The sequence below is a fragment of the Coregonus lavaretus genome (genome assembly GCF_964263955.1).
Source record: "Coregonus lavaretus genome assembly, contig: HAP1_SCAFFOLD_48, whole genome shotgun sequence".
Taxonomy (NCBI): domain Eukaryota; kingdom Metazoa; phylum Chordata; class Actinopteri; order Salmoniformes; family Salmonidae; genus Coregonus; species Coregonus lavaretus.
This window is the reverse complement of record NW_028163311.1, coordinates 1,597,664-1,625,104: the sequence shown is the minus strand read 5'-3', so window position 1 is coordinate 1,625,104 and position 27,441 is coordinate 1,597,664. Positions and strand designations below refer to the sequence as shown.

Genomic DNA, 27,441 nt, shown 5'->3' with positions numbered 1-27,441 from the left:
GAAGCCGGGTCTTTCTCTGTGTTAGGGGTGATGTCCACAACCTCCGGGTGGGAAGAAGCTGGGTCTGCCTCTGTGTTATGGGGGATTTCCACAACCTCCAGGTGGGAAGAAGCCTGGTCTGCATCTGTGTTAGGGGTGACAATTAAAATCCTGATTGGCTCTACTACTACAAGGCACCAGGATGTCATGACAAAAGGCATCTGTCAGAGTGCTTTCTATGAGTGCTACTCACCTGCTTGGATATCAGCTGGTAGTGTGGCGGAGAAGGCCACCACTAGGACAGGGGGAACTCGCAGGGTGTCTGCAGTAGGCTGGAAGTAGCTTTTCACCTCGTCCGCCACAAAGGCACAGACAGAGCTCATAAAAAAAGGGGTCTTGAGGTCATCCAGGGAGAAGGACTGGCTGATTCTCCCGAGGATCGACCTCACAGAGTCAAAAGCAGCAGCCCGGGAGAAAGGGGTGTGAGGAGAAGAGGCCTTCAACGTGTTGGAGAGCTTCTCCCCTACGGCCACCACCATACTCACAGCCATCCCGCTTAGGAGGATGGGGGGATCTGAATGGCCTTCCTCTGGCTGAAGCCACAGGGCCAGGAGGATCCTGGGCACCAGCTCCACCACCACCTGGGATGGGCTGAGCAGGTTGCTACAGGGCTTATTGGACAGCTTGTCCAGAATGCTCCTCACAGCTCTCTCCACGATGATGTGGACCTTGGGGTCGCTGAAATCAACAAAAAGCAGCAGAGAAAGCTAAACGATGTGCAATGTTCACACAGAGAACACTGCCCTAGTTATTTTCTGCATAGCTCCAGATGTGTAGATGAATGGAGCAAGCTGTATGCAGGGCAGTACATGGAACTCACATGTCAGCTCCAGCTGGAGAGGTGGTGTGCATAGAGCGGCGGAGCTTGCAGACAGCCTTGTGCTCCATGTCAATCATTTTTAGGCAGGTGTTTACTTCCCAGGTCTGCCGTAGGAAACAGGAAGTCCCATTAGTGTAATTTCACAACAGATATATTCTGCTGTACTGACTAGTTGTTGAAAGGCTAGAAAGGAGCTCACTGACTGATAGTCTAAGTCTCTAACTCTCATTCTCTTACCAGCCGAGCGAGTTCGTTCCCCTCCTCCAGGGTTTCCTTCCACACCCTTCAAATAAAACACAAAGCATTTCAACTTTCCTGGCTTCCTATTTATCTGTTGTTTATTTTACCCACACCTCCTGGAGTGCTGCTGGTGACAGAGAATGGCAGTGAAGGTGAGAGCTGACGTGGTACTCACCTCTCCCTAAGGGATTTTTTGCCCTGAGACACCAGCCAGTCGCTCATGTGCTCCATGGTGACATGGGGCGAGACCTGGCCTCGACTCTGGAGCAGCAGATAGTGGACCATGAACTTCTTCTGCAAGATGAGGTAAGGTGTGAAACCGTGCCACTAAAGACCATATAATGTGCTTTCAGAAGGGCCTCTCGCAACATTTCACAACTGCTCATGTCTCACAATTTGCAAGTGATATTAAAAACTCTTATGACCATCTTCTCTAAACTGTCTTGAAATAAAACTCTTGTTTTGGGATTAAATCTATATCTTTTTTTCTGTGGTTACTGTTTTTGTGGGATGAATCTTACCTGTTTATTGTAATATGCTTCCTCCCAGCAGGCCTGCAGAGTCTGAAAATAAAGGCTGCTTCTACAGAATTCCTTTGAAGATAATTAAAACAATTATGCTTTATTAGGTACATTATGCACAGGCATTTACAGTATGCCAAAAGGAATATCTCCTAAGATTACCTTAGTGGGACCATAAGTGAACTCAGGAATGCTCCCAACCCTATCCATGGTCAGAGGGGGACGAAATGCAGCGCTATAAATATACGGGATGCTCTAGAGATAACAGGAATGACTTAAAGTCGCGAATGATCAATGCCGGTGGAGTCGTCCAATATGCTGCGCTGAGAATTGAGTTGTAGGCGATATTTGGATATGTTTGGCGCAATTTACATGTTTACATTCTATTGCCATGGAGAAATTGAGTTTCTAGAACCTGTTTTCTTCTATGTCTTTATTTCGTGAAATATTAAGATCTTTATTTTGTCATAATCAGTGGCGGCTGGCCGATAGAGGGCGCTAGGGCGCCGCCCCCTTAAATAAAATTATTTTACAAAATAAAAAAATAAAAAATAAAAAAATAATAATAATAATAATAAAAACATCAGTATGTCAATATTTGTGTGTTTGAAATATGGAATGTACACAGTAATATGTGTAAGATATGATAGAAAATCATATTCGCAACCTTTCCTCTGCCTGTCAAACGCCTCGTCAGCTCTGGGCGATACAGAAAGTGCCCCGAGGAGGCGGGTCTACGTAGCAGTTAAGCCAATTGCTAATTTAAGATATGAATGTATGACATAAAATGTAGTCAATAAGCGATCTTAAATCGAATCCAAGGAGGGCGATTATTTTATCGCCTCAAGCTCGCCCCTGATAAAATAAGGACCGGGATCCAGTGACGCCATTTTTACTAGACAACAATGGCGAACGCAAACGTTACTCCTCCAAGACCCAACCCTAACTCGGTGAAATCTCTCCTCCAAGATCCGTTTGAGAGGAGAACTTTGTCAGAGAAAGTTCGGGTGAAAGAGCTGGGCCCAGATCAACCTGACCTCTCAATCAGACAGCAGGCTAGCGAGAAAGGGAAGCAGTATATGCGCGGCTTCTCCCGTAGCTGGTACACCAGGAAGGCTTGGCTAGCTGCGTGCACTGATGCTAATGCTTTATTTTGCTTTCCGTGCTTGCTTTTTAAAACGACGGGGTCAGATTCAGCATGGACAGGTACCGGAGTGAGGGATATGAAGCACCTGTCAGAGAAGGTAAAGAAACATGAGAACACCAGGGCACACATGGACAACTCTGTAAAGCTAGCTGTATTAGGAAGGGTGAACATTGCTACGCAGCTGGATGACGGCCACAGGATTGCGGTGAGGAAACACAATGAGGAGGTGGATAAAAACAGGCACATTCTATCCAAAATTATCGATTGTGTGAAGTTCTGTGGGGCTTTTGAGTTGGCCTTGCGTGGGCACGAGGAGACTGACTCCTCAGACAACCCCGGCATTTTCCGGGGCTTAGTGGATTTTGTTGCCTCCCTCGACAGTGTGCTGGAGGAGCACCTGAAGACAGCTACCGTTTTTAAGGGCACGTCAAAGACGATACAGAACGAGCTGTTGGACTGTATGCTGTCAATGCTTAAGGATTACATCCTGGAGGAAGTAAAGAGTGCTGATTTTATCGCCATTCAAGCTGACGAGACGACTGACGTTTCCACCCACTGCCAGTTGGTGCTTGTGTGAGTGATTATCATAGAGCCGTCACAATTATATTTGTTTTAGTATTTTAAAAGGAAAGAGAAGACACAATCAGACGTTGATAATAATGCAGGAAAGTACTACACAGTTTGTAATAATTATTCAGGTGTCCACCAGGTCAATTTCTAGAAGAGGCCTAGTTGTTATTGAATATTAACTTTATTGCTAAGTGAACAGCAGAACAAAATGATGTTGCATCCCTCTCACAAATGTAATAGAAAAAGGCTTTAAAACGTAATAACATCAGTTAATTATGTACATCACAGGTTAAAAGCAGTTACTAGACATAGTTTGTGTGTATATACACACTGTCTGTCTGTCTGTCTATATATATATATATATATATATATATATATATATATATATATATATATATATATATATAAGTCACTGGTTGTGTGTTGAGGGGGAATTACAGTGAGTTAAGAAGTCTGATTGCAAGTTATCAAATTAAACTTTATTTTTTGGACCCAGGGCCTCAATTCCCTCTTTGTGTGGGCACAGCGTATCTGACGAGCAGCAACAGCCCATCAAGCGACGGAGGATGCTGGGACCAGGAGAACAACAGAGGTTGGCTATAGAGGTAAGTTGTGATGTAATTGTCAGTGTTTCCCACCTAGAACTTTTTTCAGGCCTGGTAGTATGTAGCCAAAACCCTGAACAATCAGCACCTTGGTAATCATATACTTGAGTTGGACATAGGCATGTGTCAGTCAGGATCACTTGCATCAAAATAGCTTAATTGCAAATTAAAGCTGATGATGTATCTTTTACAGGTATGTGATACCATCCTGAGTCATGCCAAAGAGAGGTTCTCCTTCACCCAGCACCTCATCAGCGCAACACTATTGCACGGAGAGTTGTTCCCACAACACAGTGTGAAGTTCCCCGATACAGCGCTTGAAACAACCGTGGAGGCGTACCCCATGTTGAACAAGGCCAAGCTCAAAACCGAACTGTCCCTCATCTATGAGAACAGTGAGTTCAAGGCTTGTAGTGGTGCAGTGCCCCTGTACCAGTTCTTCATGGAGAACAACCTTCAGAGCACTTTCACAGAGACTGCCAGCCTCCTCAAGATCCTCATCACCACACCCATGACAACTGCTGAGTCAGAATGGTGCTTCTCTACACTGAAAAGGATCAAGACCTTCCTGAGAAACAGCATGACACAGGATCGCCTGAACGCTCTGGCCATGCTCTCCATGGAGAAGAAACTTGTCAGGGACATTCCTGACTTTAATCAAAGGGTCATTGAGAGGTTTGCCACTCAGAAGGACAGACGGGCAAAATTCCTGTACAAATAAGATGACAGACACACACACACAGAGCAGCTCTGGCCGCATGTTTCTTTGTATATAGTTGACCTTAGCATAAAAAATCCAGTTATATATGGTACTCTAGAAAGTCTTAATAGTGTCTTTGCTAATATTACTGTATATAGGTTGTTTTGTATCAATTAATTGTTGCAGTTCTGGAGCACATTAACAATTAGTCACATTTAGTATGATCATAAAATACTGTATGCTATTCTTCCAGTCAAAGGTTTGAGTTCATCCACTTGATATCCATTTCTATATTATACATCCTTTTATACAGTGTAAGATTTCCTATAAACTTTATAATAATTTCATGTTATTGTCCACTTTCCACTCTGTTCTGACAGCATGCCTGTTGCGTTGCCTGTTTACTACCAATGGTGAAAAGTTCACTTTAAATGCAAATGAAAGGCTTGGGTTTGTGTAATATGTTTTTGTGTAAGAATGCCTCAACTTTTTAATATTGGCATTAAATAATTACTGAATGTTTCACTGAGCACTGCTGTCCTGCAGTTTGTGTTAAAATATATCGCGATGGTTACAGGAAAAAAAAAGTATGGCACAGCCCCACCGAGAATATTTTTCACCAGCCGCCACTGGTCATAATGTGTATATGAGGACGTTGGAGCCCGTTCCGATTCATGACGCGGTTATCCAGGTGCATGTTGCATAGACCTACTAATCCAACCTTGGCTTACAAGTTAAATTAAATTAGTATATATACCTATACAAATCTATTGACCACATCCATTTAAATCAATGATTGTCAATTGAAAATGTGGTAGTTGTGTTATCCTGTTGTGCGTGTCAGGGCTCCTCTTAAGCACGTTATTCCAATATTTCCTAGAATTGACGCAGGTTACACTTTTGCAAAACTACTAGGTTAAAAATAAGAGCATGAATGACAATAAAGGTATGATTTGAATTATATGTGTAGTAGTGTGATGTTGTTCCCCTAGATTATGCCCCAAATTGCACACAAGGACAGTTCAAGTAGGCCAGGTCAAGAGGGGATGTTAATAAGTTAATAATAATAATAATTCAATGTGGTTTCTTTATTTAATTACAGCTGCATAGCTAATGTTATTTTTTGGTGTACAAACATTTTTATGTATCTATATTGCAAATACACCTAATTGTAAAAGTTGTGTATATTTTGGTTTGGTCCATCGCGGGTTATCTGTATTTATGTACCCTCTTATTGTTCTCTTTTGCCTGACCTTCAACTAGCAAGGTATGTTGTCCTTGGCGCCGTAATTTGTCAATATAAAACTGTGGTAAAGTTACACAAAGTGCTGTTACGCAACTACAGGTTTTGTTACAATGTGGACAATATAAAGATGTATGTTAACAACTTTCACCGAGCTCGCAAATTAGGGTACCTATTGTAACTCGGGAGTATTTGGGGCAGTGTTTGAGTGAGTTTCTATGTGCTCACGCAGGTGCCCGAGAGCTGTGGCTGCACCAAGGGCTAACCTATTGTGTGTTGTCTCGTGGTGTGCAGTTATGTCTTTTATTTTGTCAGAATTATGTTGTATATCATTTTACTTGTATTGTATAGTGTGTTGTTAGGCACTGAATGTGTGCATGCAGCACCTGTTCTCTTTTGCCTGACCTTCAACTAGCAAGGTGCCCGAGAGCTGTGGCTGCACCAAGAGCTAACATATTGTGTGTTGTCTCTTCGTGTGCAGGTCGAATAAAAATTATCCAACCATCAGAATTCCAGTTGTGGCAGTGTCCTAATTACGTGACCTGCCGACTGGTCAGCTCAAGCCGACCGCCGGAGCTGTGCATGTGGATGAGGTGCACGACATGCGCATGTGAATTTGTTGATGGTTTACTGTAAGTGAATATATACTGTAAACAGTGAAAGTGAATGTAGCATATTCATTAGATACAGGTATTCGTGCTTATTTGTATGTTTTGAATGAATTTGTTTTTTGCATTTATTTTTTTGGGTATTTGAATGCACTAAATTACATTGTATTTTAGTGCTCTGTTGAGCCATGGAAGATTCTCAAATCCATAAGACATGTTATGCTGGGGATTTTAGTGTGGGTAGAGGGAGGGGTGTCCTTCCATTTACACCAATTGTACAGTCAGCTCCTGGGAGTAGAGCGTTTGCTAGTCCTGAGTTTGCAAGCACTGGGAGGGGTAGGCTGTTTGTTCCACCTGACCAGGGTATCCCACCTCTGTCTTTTGATGTACCATCATCCACAGTACTCGGTGATAATGGGACTAATCAAATGTTCTGGTCCTGTCCCCGTCTGGCAGATTAGTTGTCCACTATTTAAAACCCTTTCTGAAGCATTTGATATAAAGTTGCAGCCTAGTGCAGAAATTGCTATTTTTGGAGTACCAAACAACAATCCTTCTCTGACCAATAGACAGCTAGATGCCATTGCCTTTGCCTCCCTGTTAGCCCGCAGAAGGATTTTATTGGATTGGAAATCTATCAATCCTCCCTTAGCCTCTCTTTGGCTCAAAGATCTGAAGCTGTTCCTAAAATGAGAAAAAATGAAGTTACCATTCGAGGGTCAACCAACTCATTTTATTCCTCCTGGGACCTGATGATATCCTATTTTGAACAGCTCCAAACACTTCCTCCAGATTAGTACTCTTGGCCCCACCTTGAGATTACTGCTATATAGGCCTATAAAATCACTTAATCACCTGAAATTGTTAGGCTATTACATTTTTGCTTGAAGTAACGTTGTTGTATACTTTTGTTTTGTTTTCTGACATGTAACTCAATTACTTTCCCTTTCTTTTTATATGTGTTTGGAGGCATTCTGGGGGGAGGGGGAGGTCAAAGGGGGACCAAAAGGGGAGAAATGTACCATGTCTTTACATGTTATCTTTCATTCATTGTGAATACAAAATATATAATTTTAAAGGGAAGGCTTTGAAGCCAGATTTAGCGGATTTTGCTGTTTAGTTTTCCTCAACCTGTGATTTGTTTCTCTGTCCTCTCCCTGTTAGATGGTGAGGCTGCTTCTCTCCAGAGGAGCCAACATTAATGCCTTTGACAAGAAGGATCGCCGAGCAATCCACTGGGCTGCTTACATGGGTGATGAGTTTACCACATCATTTACATTCTGACTAATGTCCTTTATACCAATGAATGAATGAATGAATGGACTGTGTGTTAGTCTCACAGCTCAGCTGTATGAGCCACGTCTAGTGTGTTATTATGTCAGAATCATGTACTAAGTAGGTTGATTAGATGTTTTCAGTTGTACTAACATGATGTAGGTGTTGCTTATGGTGCTGTGTACCACTGTAAACTAATCTATCTCTCCCTCTCTCTGCCTATCTCTCTGTGTTTGTATCTCTGTTTCTCTCTTAACCCCCTTACTATCTCCCTCCCCCCTCTCTCTCTCTCTCTCTCTCTCTCTCTCTCTCTCTCTCTCTCTCTCTCTCTCTCTCTCTCTCTCTCTCTCTCTCTCTCTCTCTCTCTCTCTCGCTCTCTCTACCATAGGGCACATTGAGGTGGTGAAACTGCTGGCCTCTCATGGATCAGAGGTGTCCTGTAAAGACAAGAAGGCCTACACCCCTCTCCACTCTGCAGCCTCCAGTGGAATGATCAGTGTGGTCAAGTACCTCCTGGACCTTGGTGTGGATGTGAGTCAACACGCATTCAAATGTGTAGGGGGTTTTCATAATAGTAATGAAGAGAGAGAGGTTAGAGCCAGTGATTTGGACCAGGGGGTTTTCATAACCAAGTAATGAAGAGAGAGAGGTTGGACCAGGGGGTTTTCATAACCAAGTAATGAAGAGAGAGAAGTTGGACCAGGGGTTTTTCAGAACCAAGTAATGAAGAGAGAGAGTTTGGACCAGGGGTTTTTCATAACCAAGTAATGAAGAGAGAGAGGTTGGACCAGGGGGTTTTCATAACCAAGTAATGAAGAGAGAGAGGTTGGACCAGGGGGTTTTCAGAACCAAGTAATGAAGAGAGAGAGGTTGGACCAGGGGGTTTTCATAACCAAGTAATGAAGAGAGAGAGGTTGGACCACGGGGTTTTCATAACCAAGTAATGAAGAGAGAGAGGTTGGACCAGGGGGTTTTCATAACCAAGTAATGAAGAGAGAGAGGTTGGACCAGGGGTTTTTCATAACCAAGTAATGAAGAGAGAGAGGTTGGACCAGGGGGTTTTCATAACCAAGTAATGAAGAGAGAGATGTTGGACCAGGGGGTTTTCATAACCAAGTAATGAAGAGAGAGAGGTTGGACCAGGGGGTTTTCATAACCAAGTAATGAAGAGAGAGAGGTTGGACCAGGGGGTTTTCAGAACCAAGTAATGAAGAGAGATAGGTTGGACCAGGGGGTTTTCAGAACCAAGTAATGAAGAGAGAGAGGTTGGACAAGGGGGTTTTCAGAACCAAGTAATGAAGAGAGAGAGGTTGGACCAGGGGTTTTTCATAACCAAGTAATGAAGAGAGAGAGGTTGGACCAGGGGGTTTTCATAACCAAGTAATGAAGAGAGAGAGGTTGGACCAGGGGGTTTTCATAACCAAGTAATGAAGAGAGAGAGGTTGGACCAGGGGGTTTTCATAACCAAGTAATGAAGAGAGAGAGGTTGGACCAGGGGGTTTTCATAACCAAGTAATGAAGAGAGAGAGGTTGGACCAGGGGGTTTTCATAACCAAGTAATGAAGAGAGATAGGTTGGACCAGGGGGTTTTCATAACCAAGTAATGAAGAGAGAGAGGTTGGACCAGGGGGTTTTCAGAACCAAGTAATGAAGAGAGAGAGGTTGGACCAGGGGGTTTTCATAACCAAGTAATGAAGAGAGAGAGGTTGGACCAGGGGGTTTTCAGAACCAAGTAATGAAGAGAGAGAGGTTGGACCAGGGGGTTTTCATAACCAAGTAATGAAGAGAGAGAGGTTGGACCAGGGGGTTTTCATAACCAAGTAATGAAGAGAGAGAGGTTGGACCATGGGGTTTTCAGAACCAAGTAATGAAGAGAGAGAGGTTGGACCAGGGGGTTTTCAGAACCAAGTAATGAAGAGAGAGAGGTTGGACCAGGGGGTTTTCAGAACCAAGTAATGAAGAGAGAGAGGTTGGACCAGGGGGTTTTCATAACCAAGTAATGAAGAGAGAGAGGTTGGACCAGGGGGTTTTCATAACCAAGTAATGAAGAGAGAGAGGTTGGACCAGGGGGTTTTCAGAACCAAGTAATGAAGAGAGAGAGGTTGGACCAGGGGGTTTTCAGAACCAAGTAATGAAGAGAGAGAGGTTGGACCAGGGGGTTTTCAGAACCAAGTAATGAAGAGAGAGAGGTTGGACCAGGGGGTTTTCATAACCAAGTAATGAAGAGAGAGAGGTTGGACCAGGGGGTTTTCATAACCAAGTAATGAAGAGAGAGAGGTTGGACCAGGGGGTTTTCATAACCAAGTAATGTTGAGAGAGAGGTTGGACCAGGGGGTTTTCATAACCAAGAAATGAAGAGAGAGGGGTTGGACCAGGGGGTTTTCATAACCAAGTAATGAAGAGAGAGAGGTTGGACCAGGGTTTTTTTCAGAACCAAGTAATGAAGAGAGAGAGGTTGGACCAGGGGGTTTTCAGAACCAAGTAATGAAGAGAGAGAGGTTGGACCAGGGGGTTTTCAGAACCAAGTAATGAAGAGAGAGAGGTTGGACCAGGGGGTTTTCATAACCAAGTAATGAAGAGAGAGAGGTTGGACCAGGGGGTTTTCATAACCAAGTAATGAAGAGAGAGAGGTTGGACCAGGGGGTTTTCATAACCAAGTAATGTTGAGAGAGAGGTTGGACCAGGGGGTTTTCATAACCAAGTAATGAAGAGAGAGAGGTTGGACCAGGGGGTTTTCATAACCAAGTAATGAAGAGAGAGAGGTTGGACCAGGGTTTTTTTCAGAACCAAGTAATGAAGAGAGAGAGGTTGGACCAGGGGGTTTTCAGAACCAAGTAATGAAGAGAGAGAGGTTGGACCAGGGGGTTTTCAGAACCAAGTAATGAAGAGAGAGAGGTTGGACCAGGGGGTTTTCAGAACCAAGTAATGAAGAGAGAGAGGTTGGACCAGGGGGTTTTCATAACCAAGTGACCTGATCAGGAATGTATTGTTTTGTTCTCCCCAACCCTCTCTCTCTCTCTCTCCACTCTTTTCCCTCCCTTGCTCCCTCCAGATAAATTAGCCCAATGGGTACGGTAACACCCCCCTCCACGTGGCATGCTACAACGGGCAGGATGTGGTGGTGAATGAGCTGATCGAGTGCGGCGCCAACGTGAACCAGGTGTACGAGAAGGGTTTCGCCCCACTCCACTTCACGGCCGCCTCGCGCCATGGGGCGCTCTGCCTGGAGCTGCTGGTGGGCAACGGGGCCCTCGTCAACATCAAGGTGAGGAGACCGGATGACCAACACTGTGTCTGAACTAAATAACACCCTATTCCCTATGTAGTGCACTACTTTTGACCAGGGGCCCATAGAGCAAGGAGCCGTGATGACACTGCCTGTGTCCCAAATGGCACCCTGTTCCCTTTATAAGTACACTACTTTGGTTCAAAAAGTAGTGTACTTATAAATAGGGTGCCATTTGGGACGCACACACTGACGCAGCACATGGCTTAGTATTTGGCCCTGGTCTACATTCAAATACCAATGGAATAGGCCTAACAATGCAAACTAAATGCAATCAAGCGCTCCTCCAATACGTGTTTGATTTTGCCTGTGGTCAGCAGCACAGACTGCCGTGTGAACCATCTTTGTCTTTCTATCTGCAGAGTAAAGATGGAAAGACCCCCCTCCACATGACGGCCATCCACGGACGCTTCTCCAGATCTCAAGCCATCATCCAGAATGGTGAGTCGCTGTGAATGCTCTCAACTGAATATATATGAACCAGTAGGCTCTTCAGCATTGTCTTTTGTCTTCAAACCATGATTCACTGGCACAGAGCAATGTTACTTGCAATGTGGTTGAACATGAAGCTTCATGAGGCCTCTAGGGTCAAGTGGTTGACGTGTGTGTGTCTGTGTGTGTGTATGTGTGTGTGTGTGTGTGTTTGTGTCTGTGTGTGTCTGTGTGTGTGTGTGTGTGTCTGTGTGTGTGTGTGTGTGTGTGTGTGTGTCTGTGTGTGTGTGTGTGTGTGTTCTGTAGGTGCTGAGATCGACTGTGAAGAAAATAATGGAAACACACCTCTGCACATCTCTGCTCGCTACGGCCATGAGTTACTCATCAATACACTCATCACGAACGGAGCTGACACAGCCAAGTGAGAACACACACAGTTTCCAGCAAAAATGCAACATGCATCTGCAATTCTGTCATTGACCGAATTCCCGCTTGGAGACTATGCTCAACACATTGTGGTGTGTGGGGGGTTGATAGACAGGGCATTGCAGCATGCTGATGTGTTGATCTGCTGTGGGGTTTAATGAGGACTGTGATGTGGTGCTGTTTCCAATCTTAGCTGAATCAACTGTAAGTCGCTCTGGATAAGAGTGTCTGCTTAAAGTCTCAAATGTAAAAATGTGTTGCAGGCGAGGCGTCCATGGGATGTTCCCCCTCCACCTGTCTGCTCTCAGTGGGTTCTCTGACTGCTGTCGGAAGCTCCTCTCATCAGGCTTTGATATAGACACCCCTGACGACTTTGGAAGGACCTGTTTACATGCTGCAGCAGCTGTTGGGTGAGTGGACTGGTCCAGGCTTTACACCAAGGAATATTTAGTTCATGAACTGGAAAGCCACCAGAAAGAACAAACACATATTCACACTCTTACATTTCACATTGTTTAGCAGTATTAAAAAATCGTATAGATCATTAGTGCGGTATCATTTCTGTATAATGTGGTTCCATGCCATGGTGGTATTGACTTGCGCTCTGGTCTAAATTGTCTTTATATCTTCTTGAAAGAGAAGAGAAACCTGCAAACTGCTCTTGCTAGTATCACTTTTTATTATTGCTTTTATTAGCATTAGAAAAACAGTGATACTAGCAAGAGCAGTGTACGGGTTTCTCTTTTCTTTAAGGTTCTCATTGTTACCATCCACCTGATAGCTCAGATGTGAAAGGGCCTTTCTGAACTTGATATCTTGTTACCATCCACCTGATAGCTCAGATGTACGAGGGCCTTTCTGAACTTGATATCTTGTTACCATCCACCTGATAGCTCAGATGTGAAAGGGCCTTTCTGAACTTGATATCTTGTTACCATCCACTTGATAGCTCAGATGTACGAGGGCCTTTCTGAACTTGATATCTTGTTACCATTCACCTGATAGCTCAGATGTACGAGGGCCTTTCTGAACTTGATATCTTGTTACCATCCACCTGATAGCTCAGATGTACGAGGGCCTTTCTGAACTTGATATCTTGTTACCATCCACCTGATAGCTCAGATGTGTCACGGTTTTGGCCGAGGCTGCCTCTCTCCCTTGTTCGGGCAGGCTTCGGCGTTCGTTGTCTCCGGAATACTAGCTGCCACCGTTGTATGTTTCATGTTCGTTTGCTTTTGTCTGAGTGTTGTCACACCTGTTTTCATTTAGTGTCATTAGTGTCCTATTTAGTTCCCGTTGTGTTTGTCAGGTGTTGTGTATTATTGATTGTGTCAGACGTGTTTTCGCTCGGTTGAGCTTCTCTCCACTGCGCTGGAGTTTACGCACCTGTTTGTGCGCTGTTTTGTTTCACTTTCGCCTTTGTGCGTATTTCGCCTTCGGGCAAGTGTTGTCCGTTTGCCGTGTTTTGGCTTAATACAAGTTTGTTGGATTATCCGTCTGCGTCCTGCGTTTGATTCCGCCACTGCACCTACAGCACGCCTTGACAGAATAATACACCACAATGGAATCAGCAGGAGCCGCAGCAGCCCAGGCGACTCTGGAGGACAGGGTCCGGGAGCAAGGTGACCAGATCCTGCAGATGGGGACCGCACTGCAGGAGGTGATCACCACCATCCGAGGCTGGGGGACGCCTCCACCGCCACCCTCCGTGCCAGCACCATCGGCCAGTCAGCCTATTCCCGCACCAGAACCCCGAGGAGTCCGACTCTCGCTCCCGAGGGCTTACGACGGGACCGCGGCCGGGTGCCAGGGTTTCCTTCTCCAGGTGCAGCTGTACCTGGCCACCGTGCATCCGGCGCCCTCGGGACATGAGAGCGTGTCCGCCCTGATCTCCTGCCTGTCCGGGAAGGCGTTGGAATGGGCCAACGTGGAGTGGAGGAGGATCGACGCGGACACCATAACGTACAACGAGTTCTCCCGCCGCTTCAAGGCGGTGTTTGACCATCCCCCGGAGGGGAAAGCGGCGGGGGAGCGTCTGGTCTTCCTCCGGCAGGGGAGGAGGAGTGCTCAGGAGTTCGCCCTCGAATTCCGTACTCTAGCGGCAGATGCAGGGTGGAATGATCGGGCCCTCGTCGATCACTACAGGTGTAGTCTACGAGAGGACGTCCGTCGGGAGCTGGCCTGTAGGGACACCAGCCTCACGTTCGACCAGTTGGTCGACATGTCCATCAGGCTGGATAACCTGCTAGCTACCCGCGGACGTTCCGAGGGGGGTCCGTCCATTTCACCCTCCAGCGCTTCCGAGCCGTGCCCCATGGAGCTCGGGGGCGCTGGCGCTAGAGAGAGGAGGGGTCGGCTTACTAGGGGGTCCATCCCCTGCACCAACTGTGGTCGGGGAGGACACACCGCGGCTAGGTGCTGGGGATGGCCTCCTAGGGGAGAGGACGACAGGTCCCGCACTGGGGATTCCCTCCAGGTGAGTAGGCGCCCCACTCACCCAGAGCTCTCTGTTGCACATTTTTGTATGCCTGTGCGTTTTCCACAGGTAGCACCTCATTCCCAGCATAAGGCGCTGGTAGATTCAGGCGCGGCTGGGAATTTTATTGATAAAAGGTTTTGTTTAGCGTTAGGGATTCCCCTTCTTCCTGTTGATGTTCCTTTCCCCGTTCATGCCCTAGATAGCCGTCCGTTGGGTACGGGCTTGATCAGGGAGGTCACTGCGCCACTTAGGATGTGTGCGCAGGGGGGTCATCAGGAGATGATTCAGCTATTTCTGATCGACTCTCCTGCGTATCCGGTGGTGCTGGGCATGCCCTGGTTGAGTACCCATAACCCATCCATTTCGTGGCAGGAGAGGGCTCTGATGGAGTGGTCTGCTCAGTGTGTGGGTAGATGTTTGGGCGTTTCCGTAGGGGCTACCTCGGTGGAGAGTCCAAACCAGGTGCCCGCGTTGCACGTTCCCCCTGAGTATGGGGATTTGGCTATTGCGTTTAGTAAGGCGAGGGCGACGCAGTTGCCGCCCCATAGGCAGGGAGATTGTGCGATAGACCTCCAGGCAGGAGCTGCGCTCCCACGGAGCCATGTGTATCCTCTGTCTCAAGAGGAGAAGAAAGCTATGGAGACTTACATAGACGAATCTCTGAGACAAGGATACATACGGCCTTCCACTTCCCCTGCGTCCTCGAGTTTCTTTTTTGTGAAGAAAAAGGATGGTGGTTTGCGCCCGTGCATCGATTACCGTGGTCTCAATCAGATTACGGTGAAGTACAGTTATCCACTCCCGCTGATTGCGACCATGACTGAGTCGTTGCATGGGGCGCGTTTCTTCACTAAATTAGATCTCAGGAGCGCGTACAACTTGGTGCGCATCAGGGAGGGCGATGAATGGAAGACAGCCTTTAGTACCACCTCGGGCCATTACGAGTATCTGGTCATGCCATACGGGTTGATGAACTCTCCGTCAGTTTTCCAATCATTCGTGGATGAGATCTTCAGGGACATGCAGGGGCAGGGGGTGGTTGTGTACATTGATGACATTCTCGTGTACTCGCCTACCCGTGTCGAGCATGTGGCCCTGGTGCGTAGAGTGTTGCGGAGGCTGGTGGAGCACGACCTGTATGTGAAGGCAGAGAAGTGTCTGTTTTTCCAGGAGTCGGTCTCCTTTTTGGGGTATCAGTTGTCTGCGTCAGGGGTGAAGATGGAGGTAGACCGGGTGTCGGCCGTGCGTAATTGGCAAACACCAACCACTGTGAAGGAGGTGCAGCAGTTTTTGGGGTTTGCGAATTGCTACCGGAGGTTTATCCGGGGTTTTGGACAGGTGGCAGCTCCCATCACGTCTCTTTTGAAGGGGGGTCCGGTGCGTCTGCAGTGGTCGGCCGAGGCGGACAGGGCGTTTGGGAGGCTGAAGGACCTGTTTACCTCGGCCCCGGTGCTGGCGCATCCGGATCCCTCTTTGCCGTTCCAGGTAGAGGTGGACGCGTCAGAGGCCGGTCTAGGAGCCGTGCTTTCACAACGGTCTGGCGCGCCACCTAAACTCCGCCCCTGTGCTTTTTATTCTAAGAAGCTCAGTCCGGCGGAGCGGAACTATGACGTAGGGGACAGGGAGCTGTTAGCCGTGGTACAGGCCCTAAAGGTGTGGAGGCACTGGCTTGAGGGGGCTCAACACCCTTTCCTCATTTTGACGGACCACCGTAACCTGGAGTACATCCGGGCAGCGAGGAGGCTGAACCCTCGCCAGGCAAGATGGAATATGTTCTTGACCAGGTTTACTTTTAAGATCACGTACATCCCTGGGTCACAGAACGGTAAGGCAGATGCGCTGTCTCGGCGGTATGATACGGAGGAGAGGTCCGTGGAGCCCACCTCATACTGCCGGAGTCGTGTCTGGTGGCACCGGTAGTGTGGGAGGTCGATGCTGAACTCGAGCGGGCGTTACGCACCGACCCTAGCCCACCGCAATGCCCTGAGGGTCGGAAGTACGTTCCGCTCGAGGTTCGGGATCGATTGATCTATTGGGCTCACACGTCACCCTCCTCTGGACATCCTGGTATTGGCCGGACAGTGCACTGTCTTAGTGCCAAGTACTGGTGGCCCACGTTGGCCAGGGATGTGAGGGTTTATGTTTCCTCCTGCTCGGTGTGCGCCCAGTGTAAGGCGCCTAGACATCTGCCTAGGGGTAAGTTACTACCCCTGCCTGTTCCACAACGGCCATGGTCTCACCTGTCAGTGGATTTCCTAACTGACCTTCCTCCGTCACAGGGGAACACCACTATACTGGTCGTTGTGGACCGGTTTTCTAAGGCCTGTCGTTTGCTCCCCATGCCGGGCCTTCCTACTTCCCTGCAAACCGCCGAAGCACTATTCACCAATGTGTTCCGGCACTACGGGGTACCCGAGGATATTGTGTCTGATCGAGGTCCCCAATTTACCTCCAGAGTCTGGAGGGCCTTTATGGAGCGGTTGGGGGTCTCGGTGAGCCTCACCTCGGGTTACCACCCGGAGAGTAATGGGCAGGTGGAACGTGTAAACCAGGATGTGGGCAGGTTTCTCCGACGTCATAAGGCGAGCGCCGATCTCCACCGCAGTGAGGGACCGGTGTACGCACCTGGTGATCGAGTCTGGCTCTCTACCAGAAACCTGCCCCTCCGCCTGCCCTGTCGGAAACTGGGTCGGCGGTTTGTAGGGCCATTTAAAGTCCTGGGAAGGTTGAACGAGGTGTGTTATAAATTACAGCTACCTGTTGAATATAAAAGTATTAACCCCTCGTTCCATGTGTCGCTTCTCAGGCCGGTGGTAGCTGGCCCACTCCAAGACAGTGAGATCAGGGAGACTCCTCCGCCCCCATTGGACATCGAGGGGGCACCGGCGTACTCCGTGAGGTCCATCTTGGATTCGAGACGCCGGATGGGGGGTCTCCAGTATCTAGTGGAGTGGGAGGGGTACGGTCCGGAGGAGCGGTGCTGGGTGCCGAGGAGAGACATCCTGGACCCGTCTCTTCTGACGGAATTCCATCGTGGGCACCCGACGCACCCTGCTCCGCGTCCTCCGGGTCGTCCCCGAGGCCGGAGTCGGCGCACGTCTGGAGCCGCGCGTCAAGGGGGGGGTACTGTCACGGTTTCGGCCGAGGCTGCCTCTCTCCCTTGTTCGGGCAGGCTTCGGCGTTCGTTGTCTCCGGAATACTAGCTGCCACCGTTGTATGTTTCATGTTCGTTTGCTTTTGTCTGAGTGTTGTCACACCTGTTTTCATTTAGTGTCATTAGTGTCCTATTTAGTTCCCGTTGTGTTTGTCAGGTGTTGTGTATTATTGATTGTGTCAGACGTGTTTTCGCTCGGTTGAGCTTCTCTCCACTGCGCTGGAGTTTACGCACCTGTTTGTGCGCTGTTTTGTTTCACTTTCGCCTTTGTGCGTATTTCGCCTTCGGGCAAGTGTTGTCCGTTTGCCGTGTTTTGGCTTAATAAAAGTTTGTTGGATTATCCGTCTGCGTCCTGCGTTTGATTCCGCCACTGCACCTACAGCACGCCTTGACAAGATGTGAAAGGGCCTTTCTGAACTTGATATCTTGTTACCATTCACCTGATAGCTCAGATGTACGAGGGCCTTTCTGAACTTGATATCTTGTTACCATTCACCTGATAGCTCAGATGTGAAAGGGCCTTTCTGAACTTGATATCTTGTTACCATTCACCTGATAGCTCAGATGTACGAGGGCCTTTCTGAACTTGATATCTTGTTACCATCCACCTGATAGCTCAGATGTGAAAGGGCCTTTCTGAACTTGATATCTTGTTACCATCCACCTGATAGCTCAGATGTACGAGGGCCTTTCTGAACTTGATATCTTGTTACCAGGAACCTGGACTGTCTGAATCTGCTGCTCAACACAGGGGCAGACTTCAACAGAAAGGACAGCTTCGGAAGGTCTGTCTGTGGCATCAAATAACTTTCATATGTGATCTTTATGATAATGGGGAATATAGTATAGGGGCATATAGGAATTATTATGGGAAATATTGGGCGGCAGGTAGCCTAGCGGTTAAGAGCGTTGGGTCAGTAACCGAAAGGTTGCTGGTTCAAATCCCCTAGCTGACTAGGTGAAAAATGTGTCTATGTGCACTGCAGCAAGGCACTTAACCCTAATTGCTCCTGTAAGTCGCACTGGATAAGAGTGTCTGCTAAATGACGTAAATGTAAAATGTAAATGTTTTACAGCTCCAATAAGCTGTTTCTGTTGTTGATGTTGAATGGTTTCTGTGCGTTCTTCTAGGAGTCCTCTGCATTATGCGGCAGCCAATTGTAACTACCAGTGTCTGTTTACCTTGGTGGGGTCTGGGGCCAGTGTGAACGATCTGGATAAAAGGGGTTGCACCCCGCTCCACTACGCTGCTGCCTCCGACACAGACGGAAAGTACGTCTCACACCTCTCTTACTGTTGTGTGTGTTGTGGTGCCATGACCTTTCACATTTCACTGTAGTCTGGAGAGTATGTTGTGGTGCCATGACCTTTCACATTTCACTGTAGTCTGGAGAGTATGTTGTGGTGCCATGACCTTTCACATTTCACTGTAGTCTGGAGAGTATGTTGTGGTGCCATGACCTTTCACATTTCACTGTAGTCTGGAGAGTATGTTGTGGTGCCATGACCTTTCACATTTCACTGTAGTCTGGAGAGTATGTTGTGGTGCCATGACCTTTCACATTTCACTGTAGTCTGGAGAGTATGTTGTGGTGCCATGACCTTTCACATTTCACTGTAGTCTGGAGAGTATGTTGTGGTGCCATGACCTTTCACATTTCACTGTAGTCTGGAGAGTATGTTGTGGTGCCATGACCTTTCACATTTCACTGTAGTCTGGAGAGTATGTTGTGGTGCCATGACCTTTCACATTTCACTGTAGTCTAGAGTATGTTGTTGGCCGTGTTTGAATACATACTAGTGTTAAATATGCAGTGTGAAAGCTTGGCCACGTCTCCTTTGGGAAAGTGTCTCTGCTTGCTTATCTGTCTGTCTTGATGTTGGTATAATGATTAGTGAACTCTTGACCTCTGACCTCTAGGTGTCTGGAATATTTGCTGCGAAACGACGCTAACCCAGGGATCAGGGACAATCAGGGCTACAACGCAGTCCATTACGCGTCTGCGTACGGACACCGCCTCTGTCTGGAGCTGGTGAGTCAGAACCACAGGGGACTAGACGCCCTGCATTCACAGACCATTTTGTCTGCGTCCCAAATGGATGTAGGGCCCATTGGGCTCTGGTCAAAAGTAATGCACTATATAGGGAATAGGGTGCCATTTGGGACAGACGTTGATATTCAGTAGGTTTTAAGGTGTGGTTGCATGTTTGTCGTGGCCGCATCGTCACTCTTGATGTTCTTTTTCCAGATTGCAAGTGAAACACCTTTAGATGTGGTAAGTACCAGTTGGTTACTTTTCCTCACACTAGCTTGTTTAAGATACGAATGCAACACCCCAGTATGTCTGCAGGGGCTGGACACTGAGATTTACAACATGAAACATGCTACTAGACTAACCTTCAAAGTAAATATGTTACAAGTCTAAACTGGCCCGTCCTTGTCTTTCCCCAGCTAATGGAAACCTCAGGGACAGACATCCTGAACGACTCTGATGTCAGAGCTCCCATCAGCCCCCTACACTTAGCTGTGAGTAAAGCCTACCTGCTCCTGTAGGGGTCTCGCCACATGACAAATGGCACCCTATTCCCTATTTAGTGCCCTACTTTTGACCAGAACCTTATGGGCCCAGATCAAAAGTACTGCACTACATGGGAAATAGGTTGCTATCTGGGCTGCAGGCATGGTGTTGTTTTTCCACGAAAAGTTGATTGTCCAGACACTCACACACCATGTTCCTATCTGTTCCTGATTAGTGTAAAATACATGCATATTTTGACACGGTGATGATGAGAATGATTTCCTTATTTTGCCATTTGAGTTAATCAACCTCCAACAGAGGAGTAGTAGTGTGTTTGTTTCTAAATCTCACGCTTGGCAGGGACCTTCGATGTTGATGCTGGGCGGGAGAAAAAATGGGCACCCGATTTGAGAGACACTGGTCTACTTTAGAGGTCTAGGACTGTTTCTGTTCTGGCATACCACTGGTCTACTATAGGACATTGATTATATTAGGAGTGTATATCTGTTCAGGCATACCACTGGTCTACTATAGGACATTGATTATATTAGGAGTGTATATCTGTTCTGGCATACCACTGGTCTACTATAGGACATTGATTATATTAGGAGTGTATATCTGTTCAGGCATACCACTGGTCTACTATAGGACATTGATTATATTAGGAGTGTATATCTGTTCAGGCATACCACTGGTCCACTATAGGACATTGATTATATTAGGAGTGTATATCTGTTCAGGCATACCACTGGTCTACTATAGGACATTGATTATATTAAGAGTGTATATCTGTTCAGGCATACCACTGGTCTACTATAGGACATTGATTATATTAAGAGTGTATATCTGTTCAGGCATACCACTGGTCTACTATAGGACATTGATTATATTAGGAGTGTATATCTGTTCAGGCATACCACTGGTCTACTATAGGACATTGATTATATTAGGAGTGTATATCTGTTCTGGCATACCACTGGTCTACTATAGGACATTGATTATATTAGGAGTGTATATCTGTTCTGGCATACCACTGGTCTACTATAGGACATTGATTATATTAGGAGTGTATATCTGTTCTGGCATACCACTGGTCTACTATAGGACATTGATTATATTAGGAGTGTATATCTGTTCAGGCATACCACTGGACTTTGCTTCAGACTGTGTGTTTGTTTCCATTCAGGCGTACCACGGCCACCACCATGCTATGGAGGTCCTGGTTCAGTCTCTGCTGGATCTAGACGTGAGGAACAGCCAGGGGCGCACCCCTCTGGACCTGGCTGCCTTTAAAGGCCACGTCTCCTGAGTGGCGCAGTGGTCTAAGGCACTGCATCGCAGTGCTAACTGTGTCACTAGAGATCCTGGTTCGAATCCAGGCTCTGTCGCAGCCGGCCGCGACCGGGAGACTCATGGGCGGCGCACAATTGGCCCAGCGTCGTCCAGGGTAGGGGAGGGAATGGCCGCCAGGGATGTAGCTCAGTTGATAGAGCATGGCGTTTGCAACGCCAGGGTTGTGGGTTCAATTCCCACAGGGGGCCAGTATAAAATAAATAAAAATATGTAAGTCGCTCTGGATAAGAGCGTCTGCTAAATGACTTAAATGTAAATGTAAATGTAATGTGGAGTGTGTTGACGTCCTCATCAACCAGGGAGCCCCCATCCTGGTTAAAGACTTCACCCTGAAGAGGACCCCCATCCACGCTGCAGGTACGCATAGGATATCACGTAAGACCTAGAGATTCTGTAATTCAAAAGTTTTCTTTACCAAGATGGACATTTGTTTGGTCATGTTGCTAGGATGCCAATGTCCACTCTAGGGATATTATATAGCATAGTGTGAAAATGCCCACTACACACTGATCTAAGGTCATTTTTTGTCATTATTGCTGAGGATCTGGGGAGGGTAAGCTGATCCTAGATCAGTGCACAGGGGAACTTCTATCCAGAGCCAGGTACACAGCTAGCAGGTGACAGGCTTCGAGGGCCTCAGCCCCAAAATGTTTTATTATCTGCTGTGTTAACATCATGAGGATGTCATCTACCAATACCACTGTTCTAGAAATCTGTCTGTTCATGTGAAGGTAATAGTCGTCCAGCAATCAGCTCATATCCTCTCTGTTTAGCCTCCTCTAGCTACCAACGGTCAATCATCTCACATTCTTATATCCTCTCTGTTTATCCTCCTCTAGCTACCTACGGTCATTCGGAGTGTTTGCGTTTGCTGATTGGAAATGCTGACCTCCAGAGTGCAGTGGACGTTCAAGACGGGAATGGACAGTAAGTCAATTGGGTTTTGGATACAATTCCTGAAATAAAGAGATTTTGACACTAGGTTTACGTCCCAAATGGCACCCTATGCCCTACTTGGTGCACTACTTTAAACCAGAACCCTATGGGCTCAGGTCAAAAGTAGTGTACCATATAGGGAATAGGTTGCCATTTGGGACTCAGCCTGGTTATTACCAGTTTGTAATATGACCTTGTTGTCTTGTGTATCAGAACCCCTCTGATGCTGTCGGTGCTGAGCGGACACACAGACTGTTTGTACTCACTGCTCAACAAGGGAGCCAGCGTAGAAGCCAAAGACAAGTGGGGCAGAACAGCGCTACACAGAGGGGTGAGGAGGAGAGCTGGCTGTATACGCTCACACACAGAAAGAGACGGGGAGGCTCAAATATACATATTATCTTCAGAAAAGTAGTTGTCCATGGGTAGTGGTGTATTCATCCCTGTAGGGGGACCTGTCTCCAGACATCATTTGTAATAATTGATGATTCATTATTATATCATTGATTATTAGTTATTCAAATCCATTCTTGTCTCCCCGCCCTTCCTCCCAGGCGGTGACGGGTCATGAGGAGTGTGTGGAGGCCCTGCTGCAGCACAGCGCCAGCTTCCTGGTTCGGGACTGTAAGGGGCGAACCCCTGTCCACCTGGCGGCGGCATCCGGACACATCGGGGTGCTGGGGGGGCTCCTACACGCCGCCCAGTCAGTGGAGACCCTCCCCGTCATCACAGACAACCAGGGCTACACGCCACTACACTGGACCTGCTACAACGGTACGTACTGGACTAACAGAACACTAGATCTTTTCTGATTTTCTCTCTTCAGCACCGTAAACATGTCCCTGAATTAGGCAGGCCATACAACGGTACGTACTGACTAACTGGACTGTAGCTCTGTTCTCTCCTCCATGAAGTGTACACTCATTCACTCCCTCTTGTGGCTTGAAAAGCATTCGATTGGTGTGGACGGAGCCATGTGGGGGAATGAACAAGACTACAACAGAATTAGGGGTTATGACTCTCAGTGGAGGACCTTACACTGAAACAGGACTTTGTCAGGGATTTGACATAGCATATGTTGTAGCTAAAACATCTTTTGTGACTTCACCATTGTCAGATGTGTAGCTTTCTCTGAGAGTATTGTTGTGGTCTGCAGCGACGTCATCTTTTTCCTGTATGAATCAATCTTCCACTAGGCCATGACACGTGTGTAGAGGTGCTGCTGGAACAGGAGGTTTTCCACAAGACCGAGGGCAACTCGTCCAGCCCCCTCCACTGTGCTGTGATCAATGACAACGAGGGGGCTGCAGAGATGCTGATTGACACTCTGGGGCCGGCCATTGTCAACGCCACTGACACCAAGAACCGGTAACTACAGCACATGACAAAGTCCTTTTCTTCTGGAGAATAATGTTGTCTGGGGAATAAAATGACCTCTGGGGTTGGATGAGGGATTGTAGATTACTTTTAATACATCTATTAGTGATTTTATATTTCTATGGTATAAACAGGGTTAATTGAACAAACTTGTTTATAACAGTCCTACATGATGTCGGTGAAATACGTTTCCTCTCTCTCCAGGACCCCCCTGCATGCGGCGGCTTTCACGGACCACGTGGAGTGTCTTCAGCTGCTGCTAGGCCACAACGCCCAGGTCAACTCCCCCGATGCCTCCGGGAAGACCTCCCTCATGATGGCTGCTGAGAACGGACAAACCAACGCTGTCGGTACGCAGCCCCCTCTCCTCCGCTTTGCCTCGCCCAGCCGGCTTAAGTTCAACATGTCTGTTTTACATTTTAATAAGTCGCTTAATTTCCTAATTGAGTTTCTTTATGTTTCTCTGTCTGTGTCAGAGCTGTTGGTGAGCAGTGCCAAAGCAGAGCTCACCCTGCAGGATGCAGTCAAGAACACTGCTCTTCATCTGGCCTGCAGTAAGGTGAGCATCCCCACATGAAGATGACGTTCATCTGAACAGTTGGCTCTCTCTGGTTAAAATTTTGGTCTGACATGTTTGACTCTGGTTTTTAAAGGGGCATGAAACCAGTGCCTTGTTGATATTGGAGAAGATTACAGACAGGAACCTCATCAACTCGACTAACGCAGCCTTACAGACGTACGTATGGTTCAGCTGTATTAATTGGGCCAGAAGAATTGGTCCTCTGTAGCTCAGCTGGTAAAGCACGGTGCTTGTAACGCCAAGGTAGTGGGTTCGATCCCCGGGACCACCCATACACAAAAAAATGTATGCACGCATGACTGTAAGTCGCTTTGGATAAAAGCGTCTGCTAAATGGCATATTATAATTATATAATTAGAAGAAGTGCACTATATAGGGAATAGTCTGGCATTTGGGAGGTATCCTCATTTGCTGCTGGCTAATCTGACGGTACTTTCTTCTCAGGCCGTTACACGTTGCAGCCAGAAATGGTCTGACGGTGGTGGTTCAGGAGCTACTAGTGAAGGGTGCTAGCGTGCTCGCAGTCGATGAGAATGGTAAGATCCATAACGCTAACACCGTTTTCTTCTGTACTTCTCTTCTCAATGTGTCCACAAATGTTTCTCTCTAGTCCACTGCTTGGTTATTGTCTTAACTTTGTATCTCCTAGCCTGCTGTTATTTCATGTTTTTCACCAAAAGTGTTGTAGTAAACGGTGATGCTCCTGAAGTGACCCTCTGCTGTTCTGTTTGAACCCCTCAGGTTACACGCCTGCCTTGGCCTGCGCCCCCAACAAAGACGTGGCGGACTGCCTGGCGCTGATCCTGGCCACCATGATGCCCGTGTCCCCCTGCAACCCGGCGCCCAGCCTGTCCTTCAGTGCCATTAACCACTACACCACCAGCCCCTCCAAGAGTGTGACCTTCGACAGCCTGCCCGTGCTGCGCAGCGAGAACAGCTCCTACTGCAGCTTCAACAACATCGGCCACCGCGAACACGATGGAGGCTTCTACAAGGATGAGGAACTCAACGACTCAGACTCAGAGACATACTGAGGGGGGTGGTGGTCGCTGCCCAGGAGGGGAGCCAAGGGAAGGCGGATGGACAGTGAAGTGGGGCAGAGGCAACAAACAAATCCACACATACACACCGTGTCTTAAATCACCACAGCCAGCTTTGGGAGGGCACGAGCCGAGACAGTCCGCACAGGAGCCTTAAGAGTCCCGCAGATGGAGAGAGAGAAATGGAGGGAGGGAGGGAGAGGGGGAGGCACAACAGGCTGGCTGGCCACACTCATCCTCTCGTACCACCAGGTGTCCTTCCAGCAGATACTGGACTTCAGAGGAACTGCTACTGCTATACCCCACCTTTACCTTTACCCACAAAGGTCCTAAACGGTAGAAACTGTCCAGCCAACAGACAGACGGACACCTTATGACGGCAATAACCTGTAGTCCAAGGGGATAGTAGCACTTCACTGAGTGAAAAACAGACATGGACCAAAAGATGTGATAGCTTGTTCAAACCCCCGTTTTTGTCTCTTTTTGAAAATCATTTTAACTGGAAATATGTACAATACATATGCTATGTTCGTCAAATCAGGATCAGGAGGTTCACAGGTTTTTTCGTGTCCTTTTTTTTCTTTAAAAGGATGAAACTAGCATGTACATATTGTAGCGACCCGCACAGACAGCTGTGTGTTATGTGTTAGGCTAGTAGATGGTTGTGTTGTACCTACCAGTACCCAGTGTTCGCGGGGTCCGACATGTCAATCAACCTGCTATCTGCCAATCACGGGAATGCCTGGAATGTTCTGATGCCGGGCATCCTGGCGGTTGGCGGAGTGGCGTGGAGGGGGGTTGGGCAGGGGGATGGAGCATTGGAAGTTAAGACCAGGTTTAACCTTTGTTCTCTCTCTTTTTACGTCTGGGCTTCACAAGAGAAGGTCACGATTGGCTTGTGGATTATCTTTCATTTATTTGGCGTGGGCTACGGCCAAACAGTAGCCTGTGTAAAGTTGGTTTAATAAACCGTCCATTCGTAAACTCAATCCTCTGTCTGGACAGTTGTTCTTTTATGATCTAGTCAGGTCATTACATTGGTTTCAGAAGTAAAAACGTGGATAAAAGTTAGCCAGCTAGCTAGCTGACTTCTGTAGCTAGCTACCGTAGGGGAGAACGAGGGGTTGAAAATGCTTCGAGGGAATCCAAGAGTGAAGGTGGAGGTAGGGGACGATTATGGCCAAGGAGGTGCGTGTGCATGGACGTCGGGGGTTCTGGCTGAGGAGATCGCCAGGGCATCGGAGCCCAGAGGCCGCTTGAGGGAGGACGTTAGAGTGATGGCGGCTGAAGCGGGCATGAGTCATTCGTCGACTGTGTTTCGCGCGGATTCTGGTGGGCGGACCGAAGGGGTGACGTCGACGCGGCGGGACGAGGAATCTGGGGCTCAGGATGTAAACAAACATGGCGGCGCCCAGTTCCCGGCTGCGTCCGTATCTGTTAAGACCCCGAAGTGTTCCGGTAAGGCGGATTGGGAAGCTTTTCATGCTCAGTTTGAACTGTTAGCTCATTGTAGGGGGTGGTCGGATGAAGAAAGGGCACTGCAGTTGGCTTTATGCCTCACGGATGAAGCTCTGGCCTGTTTGATATTGATTAGCCCCGAGGACAGACGTGATTATGGTGCTTTAGTGGGAGCACTGAGGAGGCGCTATGGACAGTGTGTACAGCCCGGGCTACTGCGCTCCGAACTGAGTAATAGACGCAGGCAGCCTGGAGAGCCTCTACGGGTGCTAGCTAATGACATTGAGAGCCTCTCTCGGTGGGCATATGCTCACATGCCCCCCTCCGTGCAGAGCGAGCTAGCACGGGACCAGTTCATACAGGCGCTCTCTCCTACGGAGCTGTGCATACAGACCCAGCTGGCTCATCCTGAGTCATTGCAGGTAGCCTTGGAGATGGCTTTAGAGAGGGAGCTGGTGTGGGCTGGGGCTTCAGCTGGGGCTTTGGTGGGGGTGCAGGGAGACAGACCCTCTGTGCGAGCTGGGGGGCAGAGCAGCCCGGAGCCGGAAAAGCCTGCATGGGTTGCTGAAATTACAGAACTCATTCGTGCTGTGTCGCTACAGGCGGCACGAAACACACGCCCTGGTCCCAGGG

General features: G+C 47.8%; 2 protein-coding genes across 2 annotated transcripts; both read left to right on the top strand.

Moving 5' to 3' along the window:
• The first annotated feature begins 2,883 nt into the window (after nt 1–2,883).
• LOC311118295 (uncharacterized protein) lies at nt 2,884–5,170 on the top strand. Its single transcript, XM_084193119.1, has 3 exons — nt 2,884–3,340; nt 3,834–3,942; nt 4,136–5,170. The coding sequence occupies exons 1-3, from the start codon at nt 2,895–2,897 to the stop codon at nt 4,661–4,663; spliced, it is 1,083 nt and encodes a 360-aa protein (XP_084049245.1). The 5' UTR covers nt 2,884–2,894; the 3' UTR covers nt 4,664–5,170.
• A 6,257-nt stretch (nt 5,171–11,427) lies between these two features.
• On the top strand, nt 11,428–26,791 carry LOC311118270 (serine/threonine-protein phosphatase 6 regulatory ankyrin repeat subunit A-like; the record flags this gene model as incomplete). Its single annotated transcript, XM_084193102.1, has 11 exons — nt 11,428–11,495; nt 11,793–11,907; nt 12,176–12,297; nt 22,257–22,344; nt 22,567–22,684; nt 22,908–23,127; nt 24,207–24,289; nt 24,384–24,466; nt 24,755–24,846; nt 25,052–25,168; nt 26,766–26,791. Exons 1-11 carry the CDS (start codon nt 11,444–11,446, stop codon nt 26,789–26,791), a joined length of 1,116 nt encoding a protein of 371 aa, XP_084049228.1. The 5' UTR covers nt 11,428–11,443.
• Nucleotides 26,792–27,441: the final 650 nt, after the last annotated feature.

What these genes read in the sequence shown, in the direction of transcription:
- LOC311118295 (XM_084193119.1), top strand. Translation starts at nt 2,895, where the DNA reads ATGGACAACTCTGTAAAGCTAGCTGTATTAGGAAGGGTGAACATTGCT. An exon ending in CACTGCCAGTTGGTGCTTGT is followed by an intron (nt 3,341 to 3,833) that starts GTGAGTGATTAT and finishes TTTTGGACCCAG; the next exon opens with GGCCTCAATTCCCTCTTTGT. An exon ending in AACAGAGGTTGGCTATAGAG is followed by an intron (nt 3,943 to 4,135) that starts GTAAGTTGTGAT and finishes TATCTTTTACAG; the next exon opens with GTATGTGATACCATCCTGAG.